At 57.3% G+C, this 25,297-nt stretch overlaps 1 protein-coding gene across 3 annotated transcripts in view; it reads left to right on the forward strand.

Moving 5' to 3' along the window:
- Positions 1-25,297, forward strand: part of Sbno2 (strawberry notch homolog 2) — a 49,830-nt gene that overhangs the window by 8,364 nt on the left and 16,169 nt on the right. For all 3 annotated transcript variants that reach the window (XM_059251776.1, XM_059251775.1, XM_059251777.1), the window contains exons 2-4: positions 12,594-12,772; positions 14,617-14,690; positions 16,584-16,695. In XM_059251776.1, coding sequence (XP_059107759.1) covers positions 12,689-12,772; positions 14,617-14,690; positions 16,584-16,695 — 270 coding nt within the window. In that variant the 5' untranslated portion in view covers positions 12,594-12,688. The remainder of the gene's footprint in view (positions 1-12,593; positions 12,773-14,616; positions 14,691-16,583; positions 16,696-25,297) is intronic.

A 25,297-nucleotide genomic window follows, 5' to 3' on the forward strand; every position in this document is an offset into this window, starting at 1 on the left:
GTGGAATGGGGACAGCAGGAGTCTTCTGGATTCCAGTCCTACCCACTGACAGCATTACAGAGGTGGGGCTTCCCTCCCCACCAGCCTAGAGCCTACCCTGTGTCCCCCCTCACCGTGGGAACTGGCCAGGGCCCTACCTGGAGGCCCCCTGCCTTATACTGCTGGAATTACATCCTCACTGTAGTAGAGAGAAAACAATACGCCTTGGGCTTCTGAAGTGTCCGTCAAGCCTACTAGTCTCTCGTGTGGAGCAGGGCCTCCCTTACATAGACACGCTCTGCTCCTGTCCCTGAAGCCCATCCCCAAGCTGGGGCTAGCCTCCATTTTCTTATGGACGTCGAGTAACCTTCATGCTGGGATGAAGTTGTTGTTTTTGGCACTGAGGCTGGACCAAAGGAACCCGAGGACAGTGGTGGCCGCTGGGACGTGACTGGCCCAGTGATGGCCACCCAGCTACCACTTGAGTTCTTGAAGGAGCACTTGGGGTGAGAATGGCAGAGCAGGTGAGCGGTGGTAGAGACCCCTCTGTGCTGCCCGGAGACCTACAAGGAAGGCCATGCCGTTCCGAAGGACAGGAAGGGCCTTGGGGGGCGGGGAGCAAGGGGGAGGGTTGCCTCAACATCTGCTCAGAAGTTGATCTGGGGCTCAGAGGAGACCATAGTCTCTCAAAGACCACGCTTAAGCATGAGACCCTAATGGGTCTTCCCGGATGGAGACACTCGTGTGGAAGCCACCCACAGGAGGCTGGCTACACGTGCCACACGGGTGGATGATTGAAAGCAACAGATCAGCCGTTGAGCTCAGTCCCCAGGGCCAGTGCTCCCCCCACCCCAGCTCTCTCCAGGGCAGGGAGACTGCCCCCAGAGTGGTCAGAGCAGGACTGGGGCCCTGGAGAGCCAGGCCGGGCTCTGTCATGCCTCTGGGACAGGCAGCAGCCGCAAAGCCAGGCAATAAGGAGGGCTGTGTATCCCAAAGCTGGGCACTGGGGCAGGTCCTGAGGCTGTGACCCACTGACCTGTCGGCATGCCAGCGTGCCAGCGTGCCTTTCTTATGTGGCACCTTCCTCCCTCTGCAGCCGGGAGAACGTGTGTGTGCCCAGGGCCTCTGGAAAGCCCGCTAATACCTCTGGTAGGGACTGTGAGTCCTCTTCTACATGGTTACTGCCCGGCTGTGTCCCAGCCCTGACGGCACCCATGGGACCTGGAGTCTGGAGCTGGCTCCTCAGGTGAGGTTTTCCTCCTGGTGGTGGCAGCATCCACAGGGCACTAACTGAGAGCCAGGTGTGGTGATGTACACCGGCCACCCCAGGAGGATGAGTTCAAGGCCTGCTTGCAGTAGTTGAGACCCTGTCCCAAACAACAGAGGGCACCACACCGTAGCTAAGCGTGCGTCCCCGCACCTGTAGACACCTCTCTGTCCCTGTCATTCTCTATGCCTCCTGTGCTCCGGCCTGCACTCCCAGGGTCAGGTCTTAGAGACAGGCACACGGCATTCTCCCTACTCACTGCCCCTCCTGGGCTTCCCTCCAGCCTGTGGTGATCAGCTAAGTTCTCCATGGCCCCCAGCAGTGGGGTCAGACTAGGGCCCTTGAATTCCCCCATGCCCTCACCAGAGAGGCAAGGTTAGAGCCAGTTTAGGGGATCCAGACACTGCGACCAGGCCTGGGACACCTTGGGCTGCTGCTTCCCAGCATGGGCATTCTTTCCTTTCTTTTCTTTCCTTTCTTTCTTTTCTTTTTTTATGTTTTTTGTTTTGTTTTTGGAGACAAGATCTCTCTGTATCTTTGGAGCCTGTCCTGGAACGCTCTCTGTAGACCAGGCTGGTCTCGAACTCAGAGAGACCTGTCTGTCTCTGTCTTCCCCGTGTTGGGATTAAAGGAGTGCGCCACCACCACTGTGCCTTCTTAGCATGGGCGTTCTTTTGGCCAGCTCTGCCAAGGGCTAGAGGGTCTCTAGACTGAGCACCCCATCCCCACCCCTGAGCACACAGCTGTCACCCCATCCCAGCATCCAGTCCTGTGGGCAAGGCCTCTGTCCAGCCAGGCCTCTGTCGGGCCAGACCAGGAAGTGTTGCAAGAGAGGGTGGGCAGTCCAGACGTCCACTCCAAGCTCCTCCCTGAATCTGGCACTCTGATCTTCTAATGTTCCCTCCTGCCTATCCCTGTCCCTCAGAGGGTTCTGGAAGGCAAGGGTGGGCCATTCCATTGGAGATGAAGGTGTTGTGTTGAGCCCCCATACTGTGACCTCTTGAGTAACACTGGGAAAGGGCTGTGGTGGCCCTGGGACCACTGTTCCCCAGGATGGGAGTGCAGCCACAAGTCAGGGGTTTAGGGCCAAGTCCAGCCCCCACACATGTGACTCTGAGGGGCATCCTGGGCTGAGGGTCCTGCAGGGCAGCTAGTGGCTGAGGGGTCAGAACTGTAAACCTGAGGTACAGTCCATTTGCAGACCCCCGCCTCCTGCTTCCTCCCTAAGCACCCTGTTCCCGTTATACACGTGTGGCTCCTCCCACCAGCCTGCTGGTGACCCTGTGCCCACATCCAGAAGGACCCGGGGTTAGGCTGGCTGTGGCCTCTGCCTGTCATTGGCATCCGCATCGTTGTGTGCCAAGGCCCTCAGGGAACTCTGAAAGCCCAAGGACATGGGCCGGGCCAGGCTGGGAAGTCAGTGAAGGTCAGGGCTGCCTCCATCACAGCTCAGATGCCCTGTGAGTTTCCCAGAGCGCAGAGCTTTCCAAACCACAGGAATGGAGAGTCCTGGAGCCCCAGGCCTGTCCTGAGAAACTGATGCCTCAGTCTCACACAGCACCGTCTCCAAGGCCAGGACTCTGGGCTTGGGATTGTCACCAAACTGTATCTATTGTGTGTTCAAAGACCCTTTCTCCAGACAAGGGACTAGGTGCCTACCTGTGCCCTTCAGGGCTGAGTCCTGCCCTCCTCCCAGGTGGTGGACCACTCCTACAGGCAGGGTAGAGAGGCTCTGACCTCTTCAGACCTAGCCACATACCCCAGGGTGCAGAGCAGTGGAGGGCCATGGGACTGGTCCTATGCCCACCCCACCCCTTGTGATAGGGAGAGGTCAGCCTGAATTCCCTGTGTGCCACCCGGTAAGATCTCTGGGGAGCCCTATCAGTCGAGGTGGAGGTCTGGCTGGCTCTATTTAAGATTTATTTATTTATTATACATAGTGTTCTGTCTGCATGTGTCCCTGCGGGGCAGAAGAGGGCACCAGATCTCATTACAGATGGTTGTGAGCCACCATGTGGGTGCTGGGAATTGAACTCAGGTCCTCTGGAAGAGCAGCCAGTGCTCAAACCGCTGAGCCATCTCTCCAGCCTTTTTTTTTTTTTTTTTTGGTTTTTCGAGGCAGGGTTTCTCTTTGTAGTTTTGGTGCCTGTCTGGATCTCGCTCTGTAGCCCAGGCTGGCCTCGAACTCACAGAGATCCGCTTGCCTCTGCCTCCTGAGTGCTGGGATTAAAGGTGTGCGCCACCACTCCCGGCCTGGCCGGCTCTATTTTTGTCGGCCCAAATTATTTTACATTCATTTATTTTTGGGGGTGGGGGGGGTGTTGTGGCACCACAGCGTGCCTGTGGAGATCAGAAGACAACCTGTGAGAGTTGGTTCTCTCACTCAGCCATGTGGGTCCTGGGGATGAAACCCAAGTCACCAGGCTTGGCGGCAAGTGCCCTTACTGGCTGAGCCGTGGTGCTGGCCCTCATCACTTATGTGCTGGGATCTGCCCCCTGCGGCTGGGGAATAGGTTCAGGTCCCTGAGTGTGGGACGCTTGCCAGACACTTGATCCTGCAGCCACGGGCACTAGCCTGTGATTGAGACAAGGCCCCGCACCCCCACCCCCACCCCACCGTGCTTCTAGCGGTCACAGAGTGGGAGGCAGGCCAGGACCTAGAAAAGGAAGGCCCTGCTCTCACTCTGGCTCTCCAGAGCCACTGCGGTCCTAGGTCAAGTCTGTGGTTTACGAGAAACTCTGAGACCTTGGGGATACCCGTGTTAACTGTCCCTGAGAGCATGGGCAGCCCAGGGGAGGAAGTGGACCCATCTGGACCTTGGGGAGGAAGCAGGCACACTGGGCTCCTGGGAATGGGTGTTGGCCTTGTCTCCTGGTGTATGCCTGAGTACCATGGCACGGGACGTGGGGTGTGGGGAGTATTCTCTGGGACAGCCATGCCTGTCCTGAGAGGCTCCTGTCCTTAAGGACACGGCCTCTCCCACAGCGAGGCTGGACCTCTACAGAGGCCACGAAAGGGATGTGGGGTTGGGGTTTTTGGGACCACTGGGAAAGGGGTCAGGGTGGACTGGCTGGGCTAGACTGCCAGACTGGAGTCCTTGGCCAGAGTAAAGCTATGGGGAGGAGACGACCCGGCTCATGGTCAACCTCGTGCCCTGGCCCAAGGTGGTGTGTAACGCAGTGCATTAGCTGTGGGCAGGGTGAGGACGGTGCCAGGGGCTGCTTCTGTGGACACTTGAAGAGTGGTGTAGAGGAAGCACAGCCTTCCGACCTCAGCCATGCACACGTGGAACTTGGACGTCTGTCCCTCGCCGCTGCCGCCGCCGCCGCCGTCCTTCCCCCAGGATCTAAGTGCTGGTTCTGTGCAGGAACGCTTGATGGCTGCGGCTCAGCACAGCACTCCCTGCATGAAGCCCTGGTCTCGGGGACCTGTATGTTAAGAGGCAACACCCAGAGCCACCCGCTCTCAGCGCCAGACCATTTATTCTGGAACTTACTTTTTTTTTGTTTTTTGTTTTTTGTTTTTTTCGAGACAGGGTTTCTCTGTGTAGTTTTGGAGCCTGTCCTGGAACTCACTCTGTAGCCCAGGCTGGCCTCAAACTCACAGAGATCCGCCTGCCTCTGCCTTCCCAGTGCTGGGATTAAAGGTGTGTGCCACCACTGCCCGGCTTATTCTGGAACTTTCTCTTTCGAGATGACACCATTGGGTCCAGTGGCTCTCTGTGAACTCATGGGTCACTCCATGTTTGCCCTTGTTACCAAATGAGCCTAGTTTGGGAGAGAGTCAGATGTCCTTGCTGTCATGAGGGATGGTGGCTGGGTATTTCACCTGTGTGGTCCCTGCTGCTCCTAGGGCTTCAGTGTGGGCTGCACCCCGGCCTGCCTCCTGCCCACGTGTGCACTTACATGAGGGCTCTGTGCACTCTGCTTGAATCAGGGTTTGTGTGGCTAACCCTGGCTCTTGATATGAGTCTGGTTTTAGTTTGTGTGGTACATAGGAATAAGCCCTGGGCTTTGTACATGCTACTCGAGTTTCAAAGGCTTTTTGTTAAGATTTATTTATGTGAGTGTTCTGTCTGCATGCTCCTCGGCTTGTCAGAGGAGGGCACCAGATCTCATCACAGACGGTCGTGAGCCACCATGTGGGTGCTGGGAATTGAACTCAGGTCCTCTGGAAGAGCAGCCAGTGCTCTTAACCACTGAGCCATCTCTCCAGACCCAAGGTTTTTTTTTTTTGTTTGTTTTGTTTTTTTAATTTATTTATTTATTTTTTTTGGTTTTTCGAGACAGGGTTTCTCTGTGTAGCTTTGCGCCTTTCCTGGATCTCTCTCTGTAGCCCAGGCTGGCCTCGAACTCACAAAGATCCGCCTGCCTCTGCCTCCCAAGTGCTGGGATTAAAGGCATGTGCCACCACCGCCCGGCTTTTTTTTAAATATTTTTATTTATTATTTATACAATGTTCTGCCTGCATGTATGCCTGCAAGCCAGAAGAGGGCACCAGATCTCATTACAGATGGTTGTGAGCCACCATGTGGTTGCTGGGAATTGAACTCAGGACCTCTGGAAGAGCAGTCAGTGCTCTTAACCTCTGAGCCATCTCTCCAGCCCCAGACCCAAGTTTTAAAATTATCATCATTACTGTTATTTTAAAAGATTTTTATTTATTTATTTATTTAGTTAGTTAGTTAGTTTGGTTTTTCAAGACAGGGTTTCTCTGTGTAGCCCTGGCTGACCTGGAACTTACTCAGTAGTCCAGGCTGGCCTCGAACTCACAGAGTTCTGCCTGTCTCTGCCTTCTGAGTGTTGAGATTAAAGATATAGGCCACTATGCCTGGCTATTATTATTTCTAACTATGCCTCCTGTTTTTATTATTATTTTTCAGATTTATTTATTTTTAATTTATGTTTATGAGTGTTTGGCTGCATGTGTATGTGTACCACATGTGTGCCTGCTGCCCACAGATGTCAGGAGGGGGTGTCAGGTCCCCTTGAACTGCAGCTAAGGATGGTTGTGAGCTGCCATGTGGGCTCTGGGAACTGAAACTATGTTCTCTGCAAGAGCAGCCGGTGTGCCAACCCCTGAGCCGTCTCCAGCCTCATGACAGTATTTTAGAGAAGGAGGAGGAGAGCGGGGAGGGGGCACAGGTCTTTGTTCCCAGCTACTTGGGAGGCTGCGACAGGAGGATTCCAAGTTTAAGACCATCCTGGGAAAGTTGCTGAGACCTTGTTGTTTTCACAAATGTTATTATTTGTGGGGGCGGGGGGGGGGGAGGGAGGGCGGGCACATGCATGTAGAGGTCAGAGGACAGCCTGTAGGAGTGACTTGTCTCCTTTGACCACATGGGTTTCAGGTGTTGAACTCACGTTGTCAGGTTTGGTGGCAAGTGCCCTTATCCACTGAGACATCTCACAAGTTCCTCAAAAAAGTTATAAAAACCAGGTTAGGGAGGTGGCCAGACAGTAGAGCCCCTTGCTAGAATCCCCCAGTGAGGGGCTGGGGGCGTGGTCAGGGTGGAGCCCCGCCTAGAATCCCCCAGTGAGGGGCTGGGGGCGTGGTCAGCGTGGAGCCCCGCCTAGAATCCCTCAATGAGGGTCGGGGGCGTGGTCATGGTAGAGCCCCGCCTAGAATCCCCAGTGAGGGGCTGGGGCGTGGTCAGGGTGGAGCCCCGCCCAGAATCCCCAGTGAGGGGCTGGGGGCGTGGTTAGGGTGGAGCCCCGCCTAGAATCCCCCAGTGAGGGGCAGGGGGCGTGGTCAGGGTGGAGCCCTGCCTAGAATCCCCCAGTGAGGGGCTGGGGGCGTGGTCAGGGTGGAGCCCCGCCTAGAATCCCCAGTGAGGGGCAGGGGGCGTGGTCAGGGTGGAGCCCCGCCTAGAATCACCCAGTGAGGGGCTGGGGGCGTGGTCAGGGTGGAGTCCCGCCTAGAACCTTCCTGTTTCCCTTGCCAGCTCTCATTGTCCACCTCCAGGAGTCCAGGCAGTCTCAGAGGGCCTCTTCCTTGGGTGGACACAGCTCTACCTGTCCACGGTTGGTACCTCTTCTTGTCAGCACCAGCTGTTCATGGTCTACTCCCCGTGTAACTGGCCCCAGAGGTTTCTTCAAGGCCAATGTCTATACAGAGGAAGGGGCTTCCTGACCCTGGGCTCTGTGACCAAAGGCTAGGTCTCCGAGACGTGGGAGTGACCATGATGTTCTCTCACTAGACAGCTCTAGCTGGACAAGTCAGGACCTAATCAGGTGTCTGAGTCATCTAGGACTCTGCCACATCTGAGCTGAGCCTCATGAACTCACTGGATTTGGGGTGTGAGAGGCCTGTGGGTCTCAGTCATGGTGAACACAGGGTTCTTTATGCACTATCTATCTGATATGTCCCGGCCCTGCTCCTTCCTGCATGTCTAACCCCAGAACATGGTGGTTCCCTGCGGGCAGCAGATTCCAGACACCAGACACCCACTTGAGTGGGTGACTCCAGAGACGCTAATTCACAGCCATGGGCTCCAAGGCTCCTGGAGGGCCCAGCAGCTGCGCAGTATGTCCTAGGCCAGGGTTGCTTCTAGCAGCTTGAGGGCCTTTGCTCCGTAGGGTTCTTCTTTGTTTTATGTTTTGTTGGCTTGTTCTCATGTGGCCCAGGCTGGCCTGTACTCACTCACAGAGGTCCATGTGCCTCTGCCTCCCAGGGCTTGTGATTAAAAGGGTGTGCACCGTCCTGCCCAGCTCACCTGGACTCGATCCTGTTTCTTGTCTCGTGCGTGCTGGCAGGACAGGCGTGCAGCAGACTGTGGTCAAGCCTGAGTGTCATGCATGCCCAGCAGGGCTCTCCACTGAGCCCCAGCCCCAGTCCTGTTATATTATTTTTTGTTTCTTTATTTACGTACTTATTTTTGTTGATACAGAGTCTCCATCTGAAGCTCAGGCTGTCTTAAAACTTGGGGAAATCCTCCTGCCTCAGCATCCTGGGTATTGGGCCTGAAAGCATGTATAACTGTGCTCTGCAGGCTTCTGAAGACAGCCTTGGGATCTGGTCCCAGCTCCTTAAAGGGGTCTTGTGACCTAGTCTGAAGCCTCAGCCAGGCCAGGGTCCAGGAGCCACTGGAGAGGCCACCCATGAGTGGGCCCCGTGTCCTCCCACATCATGCGCAGAGAGTCTGACTTCCGTCTTGGTTCTCCGAGAGCACTTACCAGTTCCAGGTCTCCCCAGTACTACTCCCTGTGAAACTTGGGTGCAGAAGGAAGCCACATGCTCTTCGGAGTGATGGAGATCATGGCGTAGAGTCCGCCTCCTGTGCGGGGACCAGTGTCTGGCCTGAGAGTCACACCTAAAAACAGACACAACAGGCTGCGTGACCTGGCAGAGCCCTTCGGGGCCAGTCCTGCCCAGCCAGAGGCTGCTGTGTGGTGCCACCTCGATTCAGGGATTTGCTTTTGTACGTGTGTTTAGTGTGTGTGCATACGTGTGTGTGGAGGTCGGGACAGCTTGTAAGACACTGTTCTCTCCTTCCACCACATGAGTCCAGGTGATTCAGTTGGGCATGATGGTGCAACCTTTAGTCCCAGCACTTGGAGGCAGACATAGGTGGAGCCCTGTGAGTTCAAGGCCAGCCTGGTCTACACAGTGAGACCCTGTCCAAAGAAAAAGTCTTTATCCACTGAGCCGTCTTGCCAGCCCCTCCTGAGTGTATTCTGGGAGTTGGTGGACTGGCTGGATAACCCAGAGTGAGTTTACAGCAGTAAACAGGATACCTGGGAGACCTTGGGAGACGGGATGACCGCAGGGGATGCTGGGAAGGATGGAGGAGGTGGTGCCACGCTGTATGGCTGCTAGCAAATAGGGTGTAGGTTCAGGTTGGGCACTGCCCTGTGAGGGTGGCCACAGGGGACCCTGGGTGTGGGCCACAAGTACAGCTGTGTCCTCCACAGCCCCAGCACTCAGACATTCAATTCCGTGTCCAGATTTCCTGTTCTAGACGTTTAAAATTTTTACTGTGTGTGTACGTACACGCGCACATGCCATGGAGTGTGTGTGCACACACGGGTGTGTGTGCGTGCGTGCGCGCGTGCCATGGGGTGTGTGTGCGCACACGTGTGTGTGTGTGCGCGTGCCATGGGGTGTGTGTGCGCACACATGTCTGCGTGCATGCGCACGCGTGCGTGCGCGTGCCATAGGGTGTGTGCGTGCGTGCGTGCGTGTGTGCGTGTGTGTGCGTGTGTGCGTGCGCGCGTGCCGTGGGGTGTGTGTGTACATCAGAGGACAGCTTGCAGGAGTTGGGTCTTTGCTCTTGCTGGCCACTCGGGTCATCAGCCTGTGGTCGGGACGTTCTTATTCTGGAGTCCCAGACTGGTCTTTTTTGTCTGGTTCTCTCACTGAACACAATGTCCCCAGTGGCCCCCCCCCCCCACCTTGTGGAGTGTGCCTGAACCCACTCCTGCTCACGGCTGTGTGATACTTTGGTGTGGAAGTGGTCCACACCCTGTGTCCACTGTCCACCAATGGACCCTGAGCTGCGTGGATGGCGCCGTTCTGAATTTCCGTGTGGGAGTTTGTGTGGACATGTGCTTTGGGCACGTTGCTGAAAGCAGAATTGCTGGGCTTGTTCAAGCTCTTTTTAACTCTTTTTTTTTTTTTTTTTTTCTGGTTTTTCGAGACAGAGTTTCTTTGCGCCTTTCCTGGAACTCACTCTGTAGCCCAGGCTGGCCTCGAACTCACAGAGATACGCCTGCCTCTGCCTCTGCCTGAACCTTCTGCCTGCTCAGAGGAGCCGGCAAGCATCACTAAGGCACAAATCCCAGGTCACCTGTGGTGGCTCCTACCACTTAGTGGCTGTTGAACCTGACCCCTGTCCCTGACTGACCAAGCGTGACCCACACCTTTGGGGACTGCCACTCAGAACAGGAGGGAGCACCAGTGTTCCGAGGTGGCGAGAGGAAAGGACACCAGCACAGGGACCAGCCTGCTCTGCAGGGCCCTGAGGACTGTCTGGAGGACTGGTCAGCTTCGCTGTCTAAGACTGCAGCCTGAGTCTAACCTCCAGCCATACACCAGGGCTGGGAGGGTCTTCCGGGAGCCTGGAGAGACGCCACGGGACAGCAGCGCAGGCTGGCCTCTGAAGGGGGTCTGGGAGGCAGAAGCTGAGCTGAGGAGAGTCTGGACCCCTCAGTGCTTAGGTCCGTCACTTGATGGGCTGCTAAGACTCAAGGCCACTGGTGCCAAGGTGGAGCTGGGTCTGGCCTGCCTCGCCGTCGAGTGTGTGTGAGTGTGTGTGTCCATGCACATTTGTGTATGAGGTTTTGTACACCTGCTTGTGTGGATACATACACAGAGGCCAAAGGACTCTACCAGTCTCTGCCTTATTCCTTTGCTTAAAAAACAAAACAGAGCCGGGCGGTGGTGGCGCACGCCTTTAATCCCAGCACTCAGGAGGCAGAGGCAGGCGGATCTCTGTGAGTTCGAGGCCAGCCTGGTCTACAGAGTGAGATCCAGGACAGACTCCGAAGCTACACAGAGAAACCCTGTCTTGAAAAGCCAAACTAAAACAACAACAACCAAAAAAAACAAAACAAAAAAAAAAACTCAAACCAAAACACAGTCTCAGGCTAGAGAGATGGCCCACAGGTTTGGAGCATTGCCTGCTTTTCAGAGGCCCCAAGTTCAATTCCCAGTACGATGGCTCACAACGGTCTGTACGTCCAGTTCTAGGGGATCCAGTGCCCTCTTCTGGCTTCTGTGAGCACCAGGCACACACACGGTGCACGGACACAGGGCAAGCACGCCCCCCATGCCGTTAAAGCCTTACCAGGTGGTTCGCGTAACACACGAGCTGATCCTCCAGCTCGCTGTTGTCAAGGATGCCTTAGACTCCTTCTTGTCCTGCAGGCCCCCAGTGCTGGATGGCAGGTGTGCGCTGCAGAGCCCGGTTTTGGCCCTTGTGTATGCTGGGCCTGGATTCACCCTGGCTCTACCCGCTGTGTCCTGGTCTCAGCCTGACTCACTCCCTGGAGACAGTCTCCCACTGCCCTGGGGCTCACTGTTATTTGATTGTGTCTGTCACAGTTACTGCTGGCGTTACGTGTGGCCGTGCCCAGCTTGTTCCACAGTGCTGGGGACCCAGAGTCTGCCCAGCGGGCGTTTTTTACCCAGTAGACCCTTTCTCCAGTTCCTCGTTTTATTTCTGAGAAAGGGGCTCATGTAGCCCAGGCTGGCCCTAAATTCCCATGTATCCCAGACTGGCCTTGACTCCTGATCCCCCACTTCCACCTCCCTAGTGCTGGGGTGGCAGGTGTGCACCACCACAGCTTGTTTGTGGAGTCCTAAGGGTCAAACCCAAAGATTCATCTATCCCTGGCAAACAGCCGAGCGGCACTCTGGCCTAGGCCGATCCTGAACTTGTCATGTGGCCACCTGGACTTCTCAAGTCCTGGGGTGACAGGCTTGCAGCACCCAGGGCTAGGCAAACGTTCATTAAACCTTATCCCTAGTTCACCCCAAAATGTGAGGACATCTAGTCGCCCAGATTACACTGTGTCCATCCACCATGTGCTGCTCTGAGTGCTGTTCAGTGGAGACCAGGCTAACACAGGTCTGGGCCTGCTGAGCTGTTGGCTGTGAGCTGGGGCTAGTCTCCACTGCCAGCATCAGGCGGATGGCAGTGGGGCTCCGCGACCCGCCTCTGACCAGGACTTCTGGCCTTGCTGGCAGTCTTGCCTCTGCCTGCTGCCCCCCCCCCCGCCCCGCCCGCCCGCCCGCCCGCCACCATCCCCAGGCAGGCCCTTCCCCTGGCTGGATTACACAAGCTGCTGCCTGCGGCTTGCAGCCTGGGCTGTGGGCAGTTACTGGAAGGCCAGCTCTGCTCCAGGGCTTGACTGGGCGGGGGCCTTCCCCCCTCCTGCCCCTTTGGTGATTACCCTTGTGCGACGCCTGCCTGCATTCTACCACCCTCCTGGCTGGCCTGGGGGCTCAGGTCTGGGGGTCAGGGCATATTTGTCCTGTGTTTGACTGTGTGGGGGCTCAGGCTTCATCACCCCTAAGCCTAGGACACCCTGATCAGGGCTTTCCTTGGTTTGACCCAGCGGGAACTTCTGGGGTTCGTCTGAGAGACTTGGGGCTCCTGGCAGGCTCTGGGTGTCTGTCTGCAGAGGACCCTCCCCATGGGGCCACAGGGCCGGCCTCAGGCTGTTCTGCTTCTAGTGGCTGGACCCAGTGGGTAGCAGCCATGCCATGACCAATGCCCATGGCCTCAGTGGGGCAGGAGCCACACCTGTACCTCCTGCCCTGACCCCTTCCCAGATGGGAGGGACAGGACTTGGAGAGCCTTCACGGGCAGGCAGTTCAGGATGGCCTCTTCTGCCACTACAGGACATGACTCCGCACCTGCTGCTGTCAGCACCACAGAGTGAGAAGCCCACATAGCCGCCACCCGCGGGTCGCGGAGCCCCACTGCCATCCCCCTGATGCTGGCAGTGGAGCCCACCATGGATGGGGACTTCCCTCCTCCGCCCGAGCTCCCGCCCCCCGGAGGTGGCATCCAGTTACAGGTGAGCCTTGTCCTTGACCTCGCAGCCACCCCAGGGGACATAGTGGATGTCCTGATGGCAAGTCTGCCATGACAACCTTTGGAATTCCCTAGCTCCCTGTGACACCCTGGACAGGGTCCTGTCCCCAAGTGAGGAAAAGTTAACGTTGACCCTGGCCCGCCTGCAGTATCCTCCCGAGTCTCCTGCCCCACAGTCCGCAGTAGAGGGCTTCTGTTTGTTTGTTTGTTGTTTGTTTGTGAGGCTGGGTTTCGGGTAACCCAAGCTGGCCTCAAGTTTGCCAGTATGGGAGGGTGATCACGAACTCCTGGCTCCACCTCCTGAAAGCCGGGGTGATGGTTGCACACCACCACACCTGGTGTCTGTGGTTCTGGGGATGGAATCCTGGACTTGCATGCTGCGAAGAGCCCCAGTCCAGCCTTGCTTTTGGGTTCTTTGAGACAGGGTCTCACTCTGTCCCCGGACTGGCCTGGAACTCCTCTGCCCTCTGTCTTCTTGTGCTATCACAGGCCCTGAGGATGCAGGACAGACACAGGACAGGTGGGCGGTCAGACAGGGTGAGGGTGAGCCAGAGCCATGTCATAGCATAGTCCCGGGGGACACAGGTGGGGACAGCTGAGACACTGAAGGACCGACCAGGTGGGGTGGTGCTTACCAGTGAGCACACCGTGCCCAGCCGACACCACACACTCCTGTGCTGGAGCAGGGAAGAGGAAAGGTCGTTAGTGGAGCTCCCATATTAGGGAGTTGGGGAGCAACAGCGACCGACACCCAGAGTGTCGCTCACAGCTCAGAAACCCTGGCTGGCGTCTAGTACCTGTGGCCCGCGGCAGCCAGGCTGTGCCCAGCTCCTGCCTCTCTGCTTGGCCCTCCGTGTTCCCCGCCCACTCTTCCTTCATCCACAGCCCATAATTTACTTAATTATTTCCCTATTGTGGGGCCTTTGGAGAGAGTCCAGTTTCCTCTGCTATAAATAGTGCCGCCTTCTCGTCCCTCCATCCGTCCCCATGCTGTGATTCCCAAACAGGAGTCCAGGGACAGAACCAGGGGTGGTGGGCTCCCAGTGCATGGCGCTGGGACCACCACAATGTGGTCCTTTATGGTGACATTCCAGGGCAGCATCAAAGCCCCATTAGGGATAGGAATGCTGGTCCCTTGTTGAAGAGGTCCTGGGTAAACCTCAACTTTGCCCAGAGTACCCTGGGGGCCTCAGAGCCTGGAACCACACCTCCAGCCTAAGCTACTCCCCAGCCCCTCACTGGGGGAATCTAGGCGGGGCTCCACCCTGACCACGCCCCCAGCCCCTCACTGGGGATTCTAGGTGGGGCTCCACCCTGACCACGCCCCCAGCCCCTCACTGGGGGATTCTAGGCGGGGCTCCACCCTGACCACACCCCCAGCCCCTCACTGGGGGAATCTAGGCGGGGCTCCACCCTGACCACGCCTCCGGCCCCCTCACTGGGGATTCTAGGCGGGGCTCCACCCTGACCACGCCCCCGGCCCCCTCACTGGGGATTCTAGGCGGGGCTCCACCCTGACCACGCCCCCAGCCCCTCACTGGGGGATTCTAGGCTGGGGCTCTGCCACCAAGCCTTGTCCCTCTCCCTTTCCAAGCATAGCCTCCTGGGATCTTATTGCAAGGGACCCTGGTCAGCCCTCTGGGGCCGTACACCCACACTCAGTGTGTCATTTGCTCCCTTCTGCTTTCCTTGCGACCCTCCATGGCTTCCCTCACGCTCATGGGGAAGCTGAGACACTAGCTGATTTAGTGGTTCGCCATAACCCCTGCCCTTTGCACTGGGGCCCTGCTTTCTTCCTGCTACTACCTGATGCCCCCTGTGTTTCAGAATCGACTCCTGCATTGTCCCTGGTGGAGCAGTTTTTCACCGGCCTCGTATCCCACCTTCTCCAGTGAAAACCAGTAAGTATTCAGAGGGGCTTCACCCCAACTCTGCATGGCCAGAGCCACCCCATACAGTAGAGCAGCCAGGAGGACCCCAGAGTCTAGAGAGAGCATGTTTGCAGAGCCCTGTGTCAGGACAAATCATCTGGGTTTGAAGTGGCAAAGGATGCTGGGAGAGGACTCCAAGGTCCCTAGAGAGTCCTGGGTTTGGAAGGCTTGGAAGACGTTTGCCTGGGGAGCGTGCCCTGTGCAGACAGCTCAGAGCAGATGTGGTCAGAGCTCTGCTCCAGGGTGTGTGTGTGGGTGTGTGTGTGGGTGGATGGGTGTACACGTGTGTACCTGGCCATGTTATAGCGATAAATCCATGGGAGTCTGCTTAAAGGGCAAAAGGGATTTATTAGGAAAGAAAACCCACTAAAACAGAGTGGAGACTCATCACAGGGTCCTGGAGTGCTGAGGCACTGAGTCAGTCTGCCATCCAGACCCATGAGAGAGAAGAGAGCCGTGTACATGCAGCTTAGGTCTTAAGGGTAGTCGGAGGCCACGCCCCAGGGGCAGGTACTTCAAGGTCATAGGTAGAGCAGTTACCTGCTACATCTCTAGGAGCGGTGCTTCAAGGTCACACAGCTAGAACAGACATCTGTTTCAAGGTCATAGACAGAACAGATATTTACTACAACATGTGGAGCCAGAAGTCAGTGCTGGGTCCATTCCTCAGTCACTCAACACCTTTTTTTTCCCTTTAAACTTGAGACAGGGTCTCACTCTGTAACCCTGACTGAACTCCCTGTGTAGCCCAGGCTGGCCTGGAACTCACAGAGATCCACCTGCCTCTTCTTCCCCAGGGCTGGGACTAAAGGGTGGCTGTCACACCCAGCTCATCTATGGGTATTTTGACTGCATGTATGTTTATATATGACGCGCATGCCATGGAGGCCAGAAGACAGTGTTGGATCCCCTAGAACTGGAGTTACAGATGGTTGTGAGCCACCATGTAAGTGCTGGGAACCTGAGTCCTCTGGAAGAGGAGCTGGTGCTCTAACCACTGAACCATCTCTCCAGCCCCATCCATCTTGTTTTTTTTTTTTTTTTTTCGAGACAGGGTTTCTCTGTGTAGCTTTGCACCTTTCCTGGGACTCACTTGGTAGCCCAGGCTGGCCTCGAACTCACAGAGATCCATCTTGGTTTTTGAGGTGGGATCTCTCACTGGACCTGGAGCTCACCACTGTTTGGCTCTGCCTGTTCCATTGCTGAGGTTATCTGTGTATGTGGCTTTGCCTAGCTCTTCTGGGTGCAGGTCCTCTCCTGCAGGGACCGGGCTCTGGCATTTGTTATGTGAGCTCAGCCTTCACATCATTTTGGCAAACCTCTCCAGATAAGAGGTAGAGGCCCTAGGGATGGCCATCGTCCCTTTGCCCCAGGAACCAAGGAGGACATAGAGTTGGAGCTCCACGTGGAGAGGCTCTGGGACCAACCGCCTCCTCCTCTGCCCCCTGTGACTTCCCCACCCCCACCCCAGGCTCAGCTCACTGGGTCCCGCGCTCCTCCCTGCAGGGCCTCATTACTCCGGTAGGAGACAGGCAGCTGTGAGGGACGGGCCTCTGTCCATTCACACCCTTCTCTTCACTGTCCTTGGCCATTGAGAAACAGGGCAAGGTGCAGATGGACGGGGGAAACCAGGGCCTTGGGGCGTGCTTGTCGGGGTGTAGAGTCTGAGGGCCATGGAGGAGGCGCTGGCTGGCTAAGCTGTGCGTCTGTCAGAAACACCTGGGCTGGATCCATGACTGCCCAGCTTGGCGGGCCGAGCCTTATGGGCCTGTGACTGAGCTCCCACACGTTGAGGGCGTATTGGGGACCCTTTTCTCCGCCTTGCCTCACTCAGCCGCACGGTCACTGTCCTTATTTTTGCAGACAGTTCGTGGGTTCCGCCCCATTCCTTGGTGGCCAGTCCTGCCCCGACACCAGATACCCCACCACAGCCTCTGTCCCCAGCATCTTCTCCAAGAGCGGCGACTTCCCTCAGGTAACGGCCACCCTTGTGTCCACTGCGCAGGGCCCTGGGCCGTGGCTGTGGCTACCCGTCTTCAGCAGGGCTGATGGGACAGGGGTTCAAGGCCACTCTGGGCAGGAGAATCAAGCCACCCAGACTGGTCTTGGCATCCTGGGATTGAGATCTGCTGTCACTGGCCGTTGAGACTTCGCCTCAGAGTTGTGTCTGGAGGTGACTTTTCCATAGCCAGGGGAGCTGTGTGAGGAAGGCTGAGCTTCCCAGGGTCTGTGTCCCACGGGTCGATCATCTGCCATCATGGGGTCTCATGCCCGCCTCACGGCCTGCATTGTGGCGGGATCTCCCTGCAGGCCTTACTCAAGCCCTCAGTAGCATGTGCTGGCAGAAAAGCTACCCACAGATCACAGGAAAGGGTCAGAATCCCGTTCCCATGGGTCACTAGGGCATCTGCCCCGCCAGCCCTCTCTCTGCCACCCGGGCACTCCCCGCAGCCAGCTGTCCCAGGGCAGCGGCACATGTCTGTCACCCCGTCTCTCCAGAAGTGTAGAGTGTGCTGTCATCAGGCTCCTCAGAACACAGCAAGGAGGCCATGCCTGTCAGCCCGCATCTCCTTGCCTCGGCTGCCTTCTGTCTTCGTCTGTGTGTCTGTCTCCCTGTGTGTTAGTCAGGGTTCTAAAAGACAGAGCGATGAATGAACGTATAATATATATTACACACACATAGATGTAGATACAGACTTACAGGCTGTGGTCTGGGTAGACCTAATCCAACAGTGATTGTCTCCAGCAGTTGCTCAGTCCACAAGCGGGTCTCAGCAGTCCCAGTCCAGCGCTGGAGTCCTGGAGGATTCCTGGGGAACTGCTGGTCTCAGTCTGCACTGGAATCCGGGGAAGTGGGCTCTAACACCCGTGAAGGAAGCCTCAGCCGCAGGGTAGATGAGCCTGCCAGCCAGAGCAGGCAAGCAGGCGGAGAGCAAACGCGTCCTCCTGTGGGCTGCCGCCGGAAGGTGTGGCCCAGGTGAGGGTCCCGTCAGGAGAGCCCCCACAGGTGTACCCAGCTGCTTGGGTCAGTTGTTCCAGATGTGGTTGAGCTGGCAACAAGATCAGCCATCACACTGTGTCTCTGTATTGTCTCCCTGTCTCGCCTCTGCCCTCTGCCTTCGTGTCTCTGTCTCCGTCTCTCCTGGTGCCGGAGGCCCACACCTGCCTCCTCCCTGTGGTCAGAGCTCCCCGAGGCCAGTCCCCCGCCGCCTGTGCTCTTGTGCTCTGCTCCTTGTCTGAACCCTGTTTGTCCCAACACACCTGGCGACATGGTGGTTACCTGTTACCTCTCATGGCAGATGGCCATGTCCATCCAGAGGATGAGCAAATGGGCACTTGCTGTATGTGTGTCCTGCACACACTGTCCCCAAGATGCCTGTGCCCTGTCCACAGAAGCTTGGACCCAGGGGACTCTATTAAAACCACTGGTTGTGGGGCCGAGCTTGTCACCTGCCTCCACCTCCACCACCTCTGCAGGCCATGGATGGCCTGGAATTCCATGGAACAAGAAGGACAGACTTGAGCCAAGCGGCATGGCAGGGGCAGAAGGGACATGAAGAGTGAGTGCTTCAGTGAGGGCCCTGAGCTGGGGACCTCTCCCTAGGGCTCAGAGGGAGGCAGGACGGTGAGAGTCGAGAGCCCAGGGGATGCCATGCTGCCAGCCCTGGACAGGGAGGAGGCGCTGCCAGCCTACTGGAGATGCTGGGCTGGCAGGGTGTGGTGCCAGCCCCCCCCACCTGGTATAGAGTTCCTGCCCTGCAGGCTCAGGCCTCTGTGCTCTGTGTGGACGTGTTCACCACTGCAGTGGGAGCCAGGAGTCGGACAGAAAACCCAACCCTGCCCGGAGCCAGCAGAGAAGAAACCCTCAGGCAGCTGGGAACTAATCACAAGCCCTCCAGTTTCCTGGTAGAAGAAGCACAAAGAGACAGGAGATGAGCCATGTGACTTCCCTTCTAAGGAGAAAGTCCTCCTGTCGTCCTATCTCAGGGAGCTAGGCAGGAGGATAGTCTGGGGTGTTCTACACCTCGAGATTCCGCCTCAAAGCAACAAGAAAACTGCAGCAGGGAAAGAAAGAGAAGAAACCCAGAGTAGTGTCCGTCATTCTGTCCGTCCCTTCCTCGTGGAGAGGAGCCTCCTGTGCTCATGGCAGCTTGGAAGTCTCCTCTGCTGTGAGCTGTGGGAGTCCCCTCCCCCAGCATGGGGTCGGCTCCCAGGACACCATCGACACCTGGGGCCCCAGTAGCTGTTGACTGGACCCGTCTTATGCGGTGGTCACTTGGGGCTCCCGTGGAGTGTCCCGAGTTCCTGACGGTACCTCCTGGAGCCCTGCCTTCCTTCAGCCAGCCCCAGCCCTCAGCCACCCGCTTCTGCAAGGAAAGGGCCCCGTGCATCCCTGCTCCGCCTTCCATCTCCAGGTGGCATGGAGCCCCTACCCCATGGGCTCTGACATCCCTGCTGGATGACCGGAACAGTTCCACAGACCCCTGTGGGCATAGCCCACCTGGGCCGTCCAGGTGCGTGGGTACACTCGACGTCTGGTTCTGTCTCCATTCTTGAGTTTTGTTTTTTAAGTTGAGACATCATGTGATTCCAAAGCTACCATGTCACTCATCCCATGAATTACCACCTCTCCCTCCTCGGTCCCCAGCACCTAAGACTCCTTTTCCTGTCTTTGGATTCTCCTGCTCTGGACATTTGCTGTCGTGGAGTCCCACATTGTGGCCTTTTGCGTCTGGGTCTGTCGCGATGTTCCGGTCCCTCCACACTGTGTCACTACCTCTCATGGCTGAGCAGCAGCACTCTCGTGTGTTGTCCGCTCACCGGCAGCATTTGGTCATCATGTGACCGTCATGGATGACAAGGGTTCCCATGGGGATCTGCCCCTGTGGTTCTTGGGTACACGCCCTCCTGGGTGTGCGAGTGCAGGTGGCCACTGTGTGCGGTCAGTGGAAGCTTCTGTTTCCGGGGTACAGACAGGGTTGACTGTTACCTCGGGAGTGGGGGGTGCTGGAGGCAAGGGGAGGGACCTGCCATCTAGCCACCCGCCCTCCTCTACCCCTCCTGGAATGCCCTGGGTCCGCAACATTCACAGTGCCCGACCAGCCCTGCAGCTGCCCTGAGGCCACGTTCTTAGTCGTGGCCCTGTGCAGGGAGGACCAGAGCCCTGTGTGCACAGGTAGGCCTGCACCCAGGCCCCCCACTTCCCTCCAAGACGGTGTGTCTCGTAAGGTGCTCCCGGCTGGTTGCTGGGAAGCTCGATGAGCTCACGCTCAGGAAGGAGCGGTGCTCAGGAAGGAGCGGGGCCGCGGCCGCCTCCCGCCTCCCGCCTCCCGCCCTGCCCAGGGGCCGCATCGACTGCTCCACAAATGCTAGTCGGGGATCAGAGGTCTGGCCGCTGCCTGCCCAGCAGTTTACCGGCATCACAGAAAGGAGAGCCAGAGAGGGGCGCTCGCTTACGGGAAGCCACGCCGACTGCTGCCACTGGTGGAGAGGTGGGCAGGGGGACCCTGCGCATGGAGCTCCACAGCACTGTGGCCCAGGCTGTGCACAGAACTTGTGAGCCACGGGCTGGGGCTTGTGGAGAGGCAGGGAGTGGGCAGGGCAGGGGGACTGGGGCCCAAACCATTGAGAACCTGGCTCTCCAGCTGCGGAGCCTGGTGTGTGAGGCTGGTCTGCACAGCCTCTCCCTGGCCACTCCCACCACCCCGGTCACCAGGTGTCTGAGCCTGTCTTCACTGTCCTGTGTCTCAGCTCCTTGTGTCTGTCCCTCTATCCCATAGAAGACCCTGTGGGACTTCCTAGTAGCCCAGTATTTCTGGGGGACTGTGTTGCTAGGAGTCAGGCCCAGACACAGGCTGTTCTAACAGGATGTTTGATTTGTTTGCTGTTTTTGGTTTTGGGGTGTTTTTTTTTCCCTTGGTTTTTCGGGACAGGGTTTCCCTGTGTAGTTTTGGTGCCTGTCCTGGATCTTGCTCTGTAGCCCAGGCTGGCCTCAAACTCACAGAGATCCACCTGCCTCTGCCTTCCAAGTGCTGCGATCAAAGGCGTGTATCACCCCCACCCCCACCCACTACCCACCCCCAGCGCTGTTTTTTGTTTTTATTTATTTCAATTTTATGCACACATTTGTCTGTGTGAGGGTGTCAGATCCCCTGGAACTGGAGTTACAGACAGTTGTGAACTGCAACTGGGTGCTGGGAATTGAACTTCTGAGCCTTCTCTCCAGCTCCTATATTTTAAATTTAATTTTATAGTTTCTGTTTTTTTTTTTTAAACAGGGTCTCATGTAGTACAGGCTAGCCCTGAACTCACTGTGTAGCTGAGGATGACCTTGAACTTCTGATCCTCCTGCCTCTACCTCCCATACCTGATTTATATGGTGTCTGGGATGAAACCCAGGGCTCTATGCATGCCAGGGCCCACTCTACCCCACAAGCCCAGCACCAGTTCCTGTATTCTTTTTGTTTGGTTGCTTGGATTTTTGTTGTTGTTGTGGTTGAGACGGGGTCTCTCTACATAGCACTGACTGTTCTGGAATTCATTATGTAGACCAGGCTGGACTTGAACTTTGCCTCCCGAGCGCGGACACTAAAGACGTATGCCACCAGGCCCGGCTTATTTCACTTTATATAAGACCAAAGTTTCATTGTGTAGCCCAGGCTGGCCTTGATTCTATGGTAGTGCTCCTGCCTCAGCCTCGAGTGCCGGGATCACACACGTGAGCCACCATGTCAGATGGACAGACAGCTCTGCCCTGGGCCCCCTGTGAGGCTAGCAGCCCTCCTGGTCCTACCCCGTCCCTTTGATAGGGAACAGGAGACCCTCTGCTATTCCCAGCCTGGCCGCACAGCCCTCCACCAGGTTGGCAGGGGGAGGGGAGCCAAGGCAGAAGACATGGTGGGGTCAGATGAGGTACAGGTTGCCCCTGTAAGGGACCCTCACCCCCACTGCTTCTACCAGATCCAAAAACCAGCCTGGGACCCCATCCATGCCCTCTGGCCAGCCCTGCCACCCACCCCTGGCCATAGCCATAGAACTCCACATCAGCAAATGTCCCGCCCCTGGGCTTTGTGCTCTAGCCTGGCCCTGTCCATCAGGGCCCTCTGCACCCTGTCCCCAGCTCTCCCTCCTCCCAGCCTAACTGGTCTCAGCCACTCTGTGCCCTAGCCTTGAGTCCTCCTGTCCCCTAGAGCCCCCTTGCCTGGCAGCCCACATGGCCTGGCCTCCAGGGGCTATGAGGGGCAGAGTGACCTCACAGCCATGGTCAGAGACCCTTCCTGCCACACCCTGAGTGCTCTCTCATGCCCACCCGAATCCGACCCCTGGGAGGCCCTGCACCCGCACACGTGGGTTGTTTGGGACTTGAGCTTTTTCACATCGGTTCCATCTGTCCCTGTCCTCCTGAACCTCACCCCCCCCACACACACACACCACCATCACCACCACTACCACATACACACAGGGTCTCTCTGTAGCCCTGGCTGTCCTGGAACTCGCTCTGTAGACCAGGCTGACCTCGAACTCAAGATCCACCTGCCTCTGCCTCCCCAGTGCTGGAATTAAAGGCGTGCGCCACCACGCCTGGCTGACAGTTCTTTTTAAATCAGAATTCATACAGCTGTAAAGATTGTCCTTTCAGAATACACTGACCTCCCACAGGCGGATCAAGAGTTCAGGGGTAGCCTTGGCTGCATAGAGTATATTTATAGAGGCAGGCAGGCCTCACCTCTATCCAGTTCTAGAACATCCTGTCTCCTCAGAGGAAAGTGTGTCCCTGTTAGAGATTACTCCATCTCATACCCAGCCCATGGTGTCTGGTCCTCTCACTGAGCCCCGTGTCCTCAAGGTTCTTCCTGCTGTGTCCTACTGGAGTCTTTCCTGTGCATGGCTGTGTGATACTCCTGCCTGTGGACAAAGCGTGCTGTGTGCATTGGTGGGCGGTGACTGGTTCACTGCTGTGGGTGCTCCTAGTTTTCCCATGAGTGTCTGGAATTGCGTCTGTGGAGCTTGCCGGCTGCTTCCCCGGGGTCTCTGGGCTTCAACTGCCCACATCCTGGTCGGCACTTTCTGTTGTTAACTTTTGAGTCTAGCTGTCTTTGGAGGTATTGGCCACTCTCATTTCTGTTTTACGTTTACTGAGATAGGCTCTTGCAGTGTAGCCCAGGCTGTTCTTGCAATCCTCCTGCCTCAGCCTCTCAAGGGTGATGGCAAGCATGCTCCACAATGCCTGGCTTCACTTTGATGACTGGAATTGACACTTTGCTCAGTGCCTGCTCAGGGACAGGGGCTCCTGGGTAGGGCTGATGCTGCCACGGTCACTGAGGGCCGGGCACATGGTTTGCTCCATCTGCTGCTTCTGGGGCCTTTGTCCTGGGTGGCCAAGGGGTGTGAGAATCTAGGAGAACCTGTGGCCCCCTGGATCTGACAAGGTGGCCAGGGCTCTTTGTCCCTGGATGGGGTACCGATGGCCAGGGATCCTCAGCCTCCTTCCCAGGAGCTCTGACACTGTGTGGCCCTCTTCAGAGATACCTCTCCCTCTAACAGGAGAGGCCTGTCCCGGTGGGGGGTGGGGGGACAGCTGTGAATGATTATAGACCTGTGGGGGATCACACCGCTGTGCTGCATCCCTGCCTGCCTACAGGGGAAGGGTCTTCTCCCTCACGATTTGACCCTGGGGTCTCCTCAACACCCCAGCTCCTTCAGGGACGTCAGGAATGACCACTTGTGGCCCTGGGGTGAGGAAGATGAGAATATGGTTTGATGAAGGGCTGAGGGGCTCAGCTTACGGGAGGAACAGAAAGGTACCTAGACCTCAGTTCCCCTAGCTCAGCTTCTTACCACGTCCCTCCAGCCCCGAGTCCCTGCCGTCCTGGGGGCGGGGCACAGGACAGAGTCGAGGGCTTCGGTAGTCCTGGGGAAGCCGAGGCTTTGTCCCCTACCCTCATGGGATGCCCCAGAGGAGTGGGGCCAGACCAGGAGCTGGGCCCAGCAGGGTGCGCCGTTGTTGACAGCCCTTCTGGGCCGATCCGCCCCCTACAGTAATTCTCCGCACTCTGCCAGTAACTGCCCTGACTTACCAGGCAGGCATCATTTCCTGAAACTCAGCCCAGCCTTAGGGGAAGTCGGGAGCCGGTGACTAACCCTCATGCAAATGGGGCCAGCAGGATCGCTGCTGCCTCCGTGCCCCACAGAGCTGCTGAGCCTGCTGCTGCCTCCGTGGTCATGAGGCTGCTGCTCCCCAGCAGCTCTTCCAGGGGGACCCAGCGGCCACTCAGCGCCCCGCACCCCGACCATGTCGCAGCTGCGCTTCTGGCTGCAGTTCGCCGCGCTCAACAAGGTAACCTGCCAGGGACCAGCAGGGCCACCCAGAGCCACCTGTGGCGCCCCTGAGCTCCCACAGGTGGCAGAGCTGTGGCGCGGGACCCCCCAGCCCTGCCCACTCTGTACTTTTCTTGGCAAGTTACAGTGAACATGCCAGACTTTTTTAAGCCATTGATTTGGTACTCAGGGTAGTAGCCGGCATGGGGGTGACTGGGGAAGGAGACACTGGGTGTAGGTGGCCAGAGCTGACCCAGCTCCCCTCCATGCTGGGGAAGGGAGTTGAGGATGTGCTCAGCTTGTGTGGGGCCATGGTCAACACCTCCTCCTGGGCTAGGGCAGAACTCGGTCTCAGGCAGGTCTGGTGGGATAGGTAAGAGCCGGGAGCCAGTCTCTCCTCTGACCTCCTGGTCCAGAGGGGGTTTCAGTGGTCCTTCCTGGACTGAGGGGGTGTCTGCTGTGTGACCCCAGAGTGGCCTAGGAAGCTCTAGGGCAGCTCCTGCCGGTTCCCCTCCCCCAGCAGGCGGACCTCAAATGCTGCAGCCAGTAACCACAGTGGGGACCCTCTCCACCTCCTCATTCTGTGCCACCCAGTAGGTCCGTGCTCTTGCCTCTAGAGACCCAGCAGGGAGGAGATACATGGTATAGACTTTAGAGGGCCTCACTGGGAATCCTACCCTCAGAGCATCCTGCAGGGGAGGCCCAAGGGACCAGGCATCCAGCCGTGACATTTCAGTGGCGGGGGGGGGGGGGGGGGGGGGGGGGGTCAGGGGATGCTCACCAGTGTGGGTCTGTGCAGATTAGCTAGAGACAACTGAGATCTGGGTCCTGATGTGTCCTGGGGCATCGACACTCACATGTGAGCGGGACCTGGGCACCCTGGAAGCCCTGTGTCCAGATGAAGTGTTGTCCCCGTGCCCATGAGTGGCTGGTCTGTAGGGAGGTGGTGTCGGGATGTTTGTCCTTTACTGGCTTTGTTGGTAAGTTTTAGACTGGCATTGGAAGTGGAGGTAGGATTGGGGGTTCGAGGCCACCAGGGGCTGCATAGTAAGTCTGAGGTCAGCCTGGGCAGTGTCTCAGAAAATTCGAGTTCCGGGTGGCCCAGCTCCTCAGAGCCCTCACTTACCCTCCCCTGTGCCGTGCACATCACCCTGAGGGCCTTGGCTGACACAGTGCACTCTTAACCATAATGGTCTGCTGTATCTAGTGCCTCAGTTTCCCCTCACTTTCTTTCTCTGTCCTGCGATGCCTTCAGGAAC

Source organism: Peromyscus eremicus, unplaced genomic scaffold (assembly GCF_949786415.1).
Source record: "Peromyscus eremicus unplaced genomic scaffold, PerEre_H2_v1 PerEre#2#chr22_unloc_1, whole genome shotgun sequence".
In the NCBI taxonomy this organism is placed as follows: domain Eukaryota; kingdom Metazoa; phylum Chordata; class Mammalia; order Rodentia; family Cricetidae; genus Peromyscus; species Peromyscus eremicus.